This window comes from Protobothrops mucrosquamatus, unplaced genomic scaffold (genome assembly GCF_001527695.2).
Source record: "Protobothrops mucrosquamatus isolate PMUCROS unplaced genomic scaffold, P.Mucros_1.0 scaffold3535, whole genome shotgun sequence".
Taxonomy (NCBI): Eukaryota; Metazoa; Chordata; class Lepidosauria; order Squamata; family Viperidae; genus Protobothrops; species Protobothrops mucrosquamatus.
Window position 1 is genome coordinate 50,790 of NW_015389504.1, and position 9,579 is coordinate 60,368.

The following is a 9,579-nucleotide window of genomic DNA, read 5'->3' on the forward strand; positions in this document are numbered from 1 at the left end:
TAGTCCTCGACTTACGACTGGTTTAGTCCTCGACTTATGACCAGTTTAGTCCTCGACTTACGACCGGTTGGGGTCGCGGCATTAAAAAGGTTGAGAACCACTGTTAACTAGCTTAACGAACGCAATGGTTCATTTAACAACGGCGGCAAGAAAAGTCGTCAAATGGGGCAAAAACTCGCCGAACAAATTTCTCACTTAGCAACATAAATTTTGGGCTCAATTGTGGTTATAAGTTGAGGACTGTATTTATCAGCTTCTCCTTCCTTCCGCCTCGCAGAATTTAGAAGCGCTTTATAACAGGCGTCCTCGACCTGGGCAACTTTAAGACTTGTGGACTTCAACTCCCAGAATTCCTCAGCCAGCTTTGCTGGCTGAGGAATTCTGGGAGTTGAAGTCCACAAGTCTTAAAGTTGCCCAGGTCGAGGACCCCTGCCTTACAAGACTATAAAAGAGCGGGAAAACAACACCTGGGGGGGGCATTGCAGGATTGTAGTAATCTCCCATTCTCACAGACTCCGCCCATAACGTCCCTCCCGAAGCGGCCCCGGGCCTCGACCCAACCCCCTCACCTTCCCCTTCCCTTTCCCCCAAATGACGAACCTCTCTCTCCGGCTCTCCCTTGCTCCCCGCTTCCAGAAAGCCCAGCCGGCATCTCGGCCCCGCCCCTTCCGTTCTCCCCTTTTCCGGCCTGCCCTAGCCAATCCGCTCGCGCTCCTTGGCTCGCGCTTTACCGCTCGGCCACCTCAGCGCCGCCGAGGCCCCGCCCCCTCGGCGGCCGAGAGGGAAAGGAAGCCGAGTAAGGCGGGCGCTGATTGGCTCGGCGCTCTGGCCCCAATGGGATGGCGTTTTGGATCGTGGCGGCAGCGGGCGCCTCGGCGGCAGGAGGAGGAGGAGGAGGAGAGGCGGGTCGGCAGCCGAAGCCGGGTAGTCAGGGGGGCTGCGTGTTTCCGGAGGACGTGGCGAACGGCTCCTGAGGCGGCTCCGGCTCTTTCTCTTCGGTTCTTTGTCCGGCTGGCGCGGCTTTTACCGACATCATGATTTCCCTCACAGATACGCAGAGTGAGTGAATGGGGTGGGTGGGTGGGGGGGAAGCGCCGGAGGGGGGGGGAGCGGAGCGGAGGCCAAATATTGCTGCTTTCTGTGGTAACGATTGTTGGCATTATCATCCCCCTTTGCATCCTCCTTCCTGGCTTCGTCTTCCTCGCTCTGTTTCACGACCCCGTAATTGCTCTCCTACGAGGGATTCTTTAATATTAGTGTTAATAATTTTAGCAGCGCCTGGATTGGGCTTGGAATGGGAGACATACACACACACACACAGGAGAGAAGCACCTGTTTCGAAGGGTGTATACACACACACACACACACACACACGAGAAGCACCTGTTTGAAGGGTCCCCTTCTGGGAAGCTGAAAAATGCAATTAATTCAGCAAGAGTTGAACTCGGCTTCAGGGCAGTGTGTGTGTGTACTTATATTATATTATATTAATTATATTATATTATATTATATTATATTATATTATATTATATTATAAAATTATATTTATTATATTATTTTATATTATATTATATTTATATTATATTATTAATTATATATTTACACACACACATATATATATACACGCACATACACATATATACATATATATATATATATGTAAGTCTTTGGATATTCGGGTTTTCTCCCGCGTAGAATTGGAAGTGTCTTGGCGACGTTTCGACGAAGACACTTCCAATTCTACGCGGGAGAAAACCCGAATATCCAAAGACCTACATACAAACACCCGCGAAAACCTCAGAAAACATACATACATACATACATACATACATACATACATACATATATATATATATATACACACACACACACACACACACACACGATCGTCAACATGATCGCCAACATCCAATAACGGATATGGCACAAGAAGAAGAAGAATATACATATATATATACATACATTGTTATGATTTGCTACTCCTGCAATTGTTATTTTGGGGGTAGGAGACTGTTTCACAACCTCTCAGGTGGTGGTATTATTATTCCTACCGCTGTTCTTCTACCCTGGTCCTATTATAAAAAGTAGAGGTAGTGGCTTTTATAGGAAATTATCAAGCAATGCTTTAATGGCAGGGCACCTAAGATACTATTCTCCACCCTGGGGGCCCTCCAGCTCTGTTGGATTTTCACAGGTGCATTTAGGATGTGAAACCCGTATTCATTTGGCAGTCTGTGGATTTAAGAAGGAAGGCCGGCATAAAATCATCCAAGCTGAGCTATCCGGAAAATTAGAATTATTTTTTTAAAGATAGAAAATGTTCCCTTGCCATATGTCAATTCCAAATAATCTGTGGTGTCCTTGAGCTTCATTGTTTGCTTGCAGACATTTTATTACCTAACTATGTAATGACAGGTGTGCTAATGAGTGTGGTGTTTGCTCTCTGTTTTTATACCCTAATCAAGGAACTACTAAAGTGAAAACCACACCCCTACCAACCCTGGCAGGGTAAGCTGCTGCATACCTCATAGCAAACCCCACACTCACTAGCCCTCCTGATGTTACATAGTTGGGTAATGAAATATCTGTAACCCAAACTCAAGAGCACCGGGGACTCCATTGTTCAACCCTGAGCCAAAAACTATTCTCTTCTATTGGAAAATAATCTGCACATCAGTGGTGGAATACATGGAATTTTCTGTATAATTCAAGAGTTGAATGATATGGGTTCATGCAGCCTTGTTTTACAATCCATTAAAATGTTTGCATTTAGCTTTCTGAAGGTTAGCAGAGGAGGGGTGCTAAGTTGTTTGACTAGGTGTAAAAGAAGCAATTTCCCACCTCTGCCAACCAATTATTTTGCCCCTGTGAAATAACTTCTCTCCTATGGCTACCAAATAAAGTGTTTAAATACAGAACTGCATTAAAGCCAGGCTATCATTTATTGCACATTTAAGTATTTGGTGTTATGGAGACTTTAATAAGGGAAAAACAGGTTTCTGCTTCCACAAATATTATAAAGTCTAAGCATAAAAGAGAGCTGGACCACTATGTGGCAGATTGAATGATCAATGGCTAATTGTCATGACTATACTATATCTAAAAGATAACTAGAATTTTGTAAATAAGAATTAACAATAAAATAATTTATCTCACACTTATTCTTTTTGTGAGTGCTCCAGGAATGCTTATTGAGTGAATGCTCAGAGAATTGATACTTTTATGATCAGCAGTCTTATTTAGAAGCAGCCTTTTTCATGTACCGTACGATAACTCATACCTCAGTTGGATAAATTAATGCTGCTTTGGTTAAGTTGTATATAATAAAATGATTTCATTATTACTCAAAAGTTGCACAAGAAAACGTTTAGCATGTTTACACAAGTAATGTAAATGAACATTATGCAATGTCATGGAACATACTTAAAGAAGCTAATTCATAATCGAGAGAATCAATTTAGTGCCAAATGTATTACAACTTTTAAAGCAAACTTTTTAAAAGTTATACAGAAATGTATTACGTGCTGGGGAACCTTTAAGCTGTTTTTTTAATCTATGTTTGAGGCATCATTATCTATGTTGCAATGTTTTGCCCCGTAGTAGTCCTCCTTTGCAGCTCCATTCTCCTGTACTGTCCCCATGGAGCAGTTAATTTTAAGCACTGAAGCAACTTTGCTGTTCACTCTTTTACTAATAGGTTAATGTCAAAAATTTGATACCTCTTTATATCCTCAATATGAATCTTTTTGTCAAAAACTGCAGCTTGATCTAAGTCACGACATAAAGTATAAATATCTTTTATTTCTCTCTTAATTTGCAGAAATATTCCATTGTTATGAAACAGTCCAGTTTCTGTTTGGTTGAAGTCCACTAAGCAAAATAGCTAACCTGGAGGATTTTATGTTGTCCAAAAGTGTCCCTAGATTATGCGCAGCTTAAATGAATTTTACTGAAACAATAATTCGTATATTCTTGAAGAATTAACAATTCCTGAACTTCAAAATCAGGTTTGAAGTTGACAAAGGAGAGAAAATGAGTCTGGCTGCATTTCTTTACTAAATACTAAAATAAAGCTCCTTTTCCTTAGCAGCCTGTCCAGTTTCTATATTAGTTGCAAAAGAAAGAAAGATTGCTTTGTTCCTCTTCTAGCTGTTTGTTCTCTCATTTGCCTGTGTGTACTTGCCTATCAAGCAGTTCCTGGACATCATATTAACTCTTAAAAATAAAATTGATACACCTTCATTATAACAGTGTACCCTGCTTAAGACTGCTGTCTGGAAAATTAAAATAATTTATAAATACTGTGGGGTCCTTGGTGCTCTCTGAGCTTGGCTGTTTTCTTGCAGATGTCTCATTACCCAACTACATAACATGATCAGTATTAGAAGGGAGTGAGGTTTTCTTTCTGTTTATGTACTAGTGGTTTGCCTTGTTTGTGGTGGTGTTTTTGGTGGTTCCTTGATTATGCTGTTGTCTACTGTTAGCATATTTTTCTGAGTTGGTAGTTCCTTCATTGGGGTATTGTTTACTACTACTCTGAGGTACAAATTTATAAATGTTTCAAGAAGGAATACAAAGTTTATCTTACTTTGTACTATTAATAAATCAATAAAGTAATATGTCATGGTCATTTTAATTGTAAGGTGTTTAGATAATGAATTGCAATGCTTCAATAGGTGGGCCAGATCTGTGTTGAAATCAAAGTACCATTTTTTAAAAGCAGAGATTTAATATTAGAATAAAACTGATGCTTCAGTTTATTTGGTAAAAAAAATTATCTCTATTTTATGCATTTAGTTAATCATGGGTCTATCCTTTTTTTAAAAAATACTGTTTGTGGAAGAAATAAAAGTAGATTCATGTCTATGGAGATTCTCAGTCATCCAGGTCATGGTTGTCCCAGAGGTGCTTTTTCAAAAGGCAACTGGACTTTCTTTTTCCTTGAAGACGTTTCGCTTCTCATCCAAGAAGCTTCTTCAGTTCTTCAGTCAGAACTGAAGAAGTTTCTTGGATGAGAAACGAAACGTCTTCAAGGAAAAACAAAGTTCAGTTGCCTTTTGAAAAAGCACCTGTGGGTGTAAGTAGATTTTTTTTTATAAAAAAAAAACTCTCAAAATTATGAGACTTCATCATGTACAGTGTGAACATTATCCTATTATGTTGGACTTTTGCAAAGTATTTGAAAGAAATAGTTTCAAAGATGCATTAGTGCAGTGGTTCTCAACCTGTGGGTCGGGACCCCATTTGGGGTCGATCGACCATTTCATGGGGGGTCGCCAAGCAAGGCTGTCCGCCATTTTTTTTGTCCGCCATTTTTTTTGTCCACCATTTTTCCCCCTTTTCCGGCGGGTGCCCAGCCCAAGGGAGGTAAGGCACCCGCCGGAAAAGGGGGAAAAATGGACAAAAAAAATGGCGGACAAAAAAAATGGCGGACAGCCTTGCTTGGCGACCAGCGCAGGGGGTGGAACCACGCATTCGCGGCGCTCCCAGGCAGGGAAAGTCCTCGACTTACGATCGGTTGGGTAGTCCTCGACTTACGACCGGTTTAGTCCTTGACTTATGACCGGTTTAGTCCTCGACTTATGACCAGTTTAGTCCTCGACTTACGACCAGTTGGGGTCGCGGCATTAAAAAGGTTGAGAACCACTGCATTAGTGCAAAACAAAGTTCATCTTTTTAAGGCACTCGTGTCTTTGTAGGGCTTATGTGGCTGCTTTGAACAGTGACAGCTGATACTAGAACTCAGCGATATATCTCCAGTTGTCTGTGCATGGGCAAAGAAGACTTCTGCTAAGATCAAATGGAGAAATGAATTGGCAGGAACAGCATTTTTTATAAATGCAATAAGTAACTTGTGGGAGAATGTGTTTATCAAATTTAATACTTCCTCATGAATTCTGCTTTGAATGGGAATTCTGGATCTCAGCACCACAAAGTGTTGGGAGTTTGTTTACTTTAGACAATTAGCAAATGTTTTAGAAACCTTACAGGAAAGCCTATTGTGGGAGACACACCTCCCCCTCAAAAAGGGAGAAGGACAGTTGTGACTGAAAATGTGACAGCTGAATCTATAATTCAACACTGTATCAAAAACTGGCTATTTCTAGAGACAAAATGCAGTTATCAAAACCAAAAATGTTCTTATAGTATAAGCCCCTTCAAAATAGCATGTTTCTCTTTCAAAAGCAGGCAAGTGTCAAGTTGTTTTTTTTAAATTGGAGCCAGTTTAAAAATGACCTTGGCAAATGTTGTAACTGTGTGTAAGGTTTTGTGGTTATTTTAACTTTATATTTTCTTGCTAACGCTCTGAGTAATTAATACTCCTTTTTTGTCTTACAGAAATTGGGATGGGTCTTACAGGTTTTGGAGTATTTTTTCTTTTCTTTGGAATGATCCTATTTTTCGACAAAGCACTTTTAGCTATTGGAAATGTAAGTAGTTTTGAATGAATAACATTTACACAGAATAATAGGATTCTGGAAGTGTCTATGTTTATCACAAACAATTCATGTGATTCCCCTCTGGCCAAATTCACACAACGGTCTAGACAGAAATGAGATTGGGTAGCTAGTGGTTCAGGAAGTTGTAGAAACTGGGACATAGAGGAGTCAGACCATTGTTGTTGTTTTAACCATTTAATTGTGTCCGACTCTTGGCAACTTTATAGGCAATTGCTACCCTGCCAAGCACAGCTTCTTTCAATTGTTTGATGTTCAACTTTGTAGCAGATTTGATGTTGTCAAGCCAGTGTGTTCTTTGCTTGGCCCTTCTTGTTCCACTAACCATATCTTAGCATCATTGTCTTCTCCAACGAATTTGCACGCATTTGCCTGGACAAAGTAAATCAGATGTAGTCTTATGATTTTAGTTTCTAGTGATGTATCTGGTTTTATACAATTTAACACCTCTCTGTTAGTTACTCTGGCCAGCACCACAGTTCAAAAGCATCAATTCTTTTTTTTTTATATAGGTTACCAGACCATTATATTAAGTTTTAATATGGTTTACAGGTAATCCTTGACTTAGGACCACAGTTGAGCCCAGGACAATTGTTAAGTGAATTTTGTCCCATTTTACAATCTTTCTTGCCACAGTTGTTAAGTGAATCACTGAAGTTGTTAAGTTAGGGGCTGGCTTCCCCATTGACTTTGCTTGTCAGAAGGTTGCAAAAGGTGATCAGATAACCCTGGGACACTGCAGCCGTCATAAATATGTGCCAGTTGCCAAATGTCTGAATTTCGATCACATGACATGGGGATGTTGCAACTGTCGTAAGTGTGAAAAATGGTCATAAGTCGCTTTTTTCAGTGCTGTTGTAACTTGGAATGGTCAATAAACAAATGATTGTAAGTCAAGGACTACCTGTACTTGTTTGGTTACAATCTGCTAGTTGAACAGGAATTGTGTTTTGCCAATATATGTTTAGTGTTCAATGTGTTGTTTTAATCTAGACTTCTGTTCAGGGGAGGAGACAAAACTGAACATTAAAATACAACATTGTGAGAAATGTCATCCAGTGAGATATTCATTACTTAATTGATACATTTTATTACTAGTTGTGTATAATAATTATTCTGGGGATGAAAGTTTTGTACATGCCTATTTATTACCATATTTAATCCTTAGCAATTTAGGCATGAAAATCAGCTGGGTGACTTTGGTCCAGCCCCTCTCTCTCAGCCCAAACCACCTCACAGGGCGGTTGTTATGGAGAAAATAGGAGAAGGAAGGAGTATTAGGTATGTTCACTGCCTTGAGTTATTTAGAATTACAATAAAGGCGGTATAAAAATACGAGGGCAATTCGGAAATAAACCTCCGTCTGGTTATCAATGACAGACACTCGCAGATACAGAACTTTTATTATGCACATTAGAAAACTACAACATTACTTTTCAACATAATCGCCATTCAGATTGAGGCACTTGTCATAGCGTCTTACAAGATTTGAAATTCCTTAGTAGTAGTTGCTTGGCGCCAAATCTGGGCTATGGGGGGGGGCGGTGGTCAAAAACATCCCAAGGGAACTGCTTCAAAAGTTCTTGGGTGCGTCTAGCGGTGTGCGGGCAACCATTATCGTGAACCAACACCACACCGGAAGTGGTGCCATAGAAAATCCCGCCAAAGGTGAAGATGTCAAAGGAGTACTGCTAGTGAAGCTCATGGAGTGTGGTTTGACCATCAGTTCAGAAGTCTAGTGTGAAACGTTACGGAAACTCAAGACGAGCCATCCATAACAAGCGTCAGGGCATGCTGACTTCCGGTGTGGTGTTGGTTCACGGTAATGCTCGCCCGCACACCGCTAGACGCACCCAAGAACTTTTGAAGCAGTTCCGTTGGGATGTTTTTAATCACCACCCCCTCATAGCCCAGATTTGGTGCCGAGCGACTACCGTTAAGGAATTTCAAACCTTGTAAGACGTTATGACAAGTGCCTCAATCTGAATGGCGATTATGTCGAAAAGTAATGTAATAATGTTGTAGTTTTCTAATGTGCATAATAAAAGCTCTGTATCTGCGAGTGTCTGTCGTTGATAACCAAACAGAGGTTTATTTCCGAATTGCCCTCGTAAACATTCCTCTCTAATATATCACGTTAGTAGTACCCCTACGTGTTTATACTGTAAATTGTTTATCTTCCTTCACAAACAGTGGTGTTTTGGGTTGTGCCAACATTGTAGAAGATACCTTTAAGACACTCCTGTTTTCTTCAATAGCAAGTTGGTATAGATCAGGGGTAGGCAACCTTGGCTCTTTTATGACTCGTGGACTTCAACTCCCAGAATTCCTGAGCCAGCATGGCTCAGCTTGGAAACCTCCCTTTCCCCTCAGCATGGCTGGCTCAGGAATTCTGGGAGTTGAAGTCCACGAGTCATAAAAGAGCCAAGGTTGCCTACCCCTGGTATAGATGTTTTGCGAACATTTATATTGAATCTGAACATTTTCTCTATCAATATTTCCTAGGTGGGGACCTATATTTAAATATGTTTTGTTTTCATTTTGGCAGGTTTTATTTGTGGCTGGGCTGGCTTTCGTGATTGGTTTAGAAAGAACTTTCAGATTCTTTTTCCAGAAACACAAAGTGAAAGCCACCGGGTTCTTCTTGGGTGGTGTATTTATCGTTCTTATTGGCTGGCCTCTGATAGGAATGGTCTTTGAAATTTACGGCTTCTTCCTCTTATTCAGGTAAGTTCTTCTTACACATTTGTATTTTTATTTATTTATGTATCAAATTTATTAACCCCCCCATCTCTCTCACAGGGTGACCATTTAATTTCGGCTCCAGTTACGCTTTTGGTTGGCTGTCACTGAAAAATTACCAGATTCTGCCTGAGGAGTTTTATTAGACATTCATGATTTCAGATATGTGAAGAATAGTGCTTGAAATCTCATTTTAAAAAATACTTAGCTACTAGCGATGATGAAACTTCTAAGACAAGGAAAAGCAAAAAATAGATAGAAATGTGGAAGAGAGCAAGCTTTTTACTAGCAATCAATTCTAGCACAGAATTGCATTTTATGGTAAGAACAGGTTGTTTCTCTCCCATTGCACTGTTGGCGATATGAGGGGGGGGGGGGG

At 40.4% G+C, this 9,579-nt stretch overlaps 2 protein-coding genes across 2 annotated transcripts in view; one reads left to right on the plus strand and one right to left on the minus strand.

Moving 5' to 3' along the window:
* The window catches only part of RECQL (RecQ like helicase), a 23,188-nt gene extending 22,541 nt beyond the window's left edge, over positions 1 to 647 (minus strand). The window contains exon 1 of the mRNA XM_015827162.1: positions 601 to 647. The gene's annotated coding sequence lies outside the window, so the exon portion shown is untranslated. The remainder of the gene's footprint in view (positions 1 to 600) is intronic.
* Positions 648 to 902: 255 nt separating this feature from the next.
* Positions 903 to 9,579, plus strand: part of GOLT1B (golgi transport 1B) — a 16,669-nt gene continuing 7,992 nt past the window's right edge. Inside the window, exons 1-3 of the mRNA XM_015827163.1 lie at positions 903 to 1,059; positions 6,340 to 6,431; positions 9,007 to 9,185. Of these exons, the coding sequence (XP_015682649.1) occupies positions 1,035 to 1,059; positions 6,340 to 6,431; positions 9,007 to 9,185 (296 nt within the window). The 5' untranslated portion in view covers positions 903 to 1,034. The remainder of the gene's footprint in view (positions 1,060 to 6,339; positions 6,432 to 9,006; positions 9,186 to 9,579) is intronic.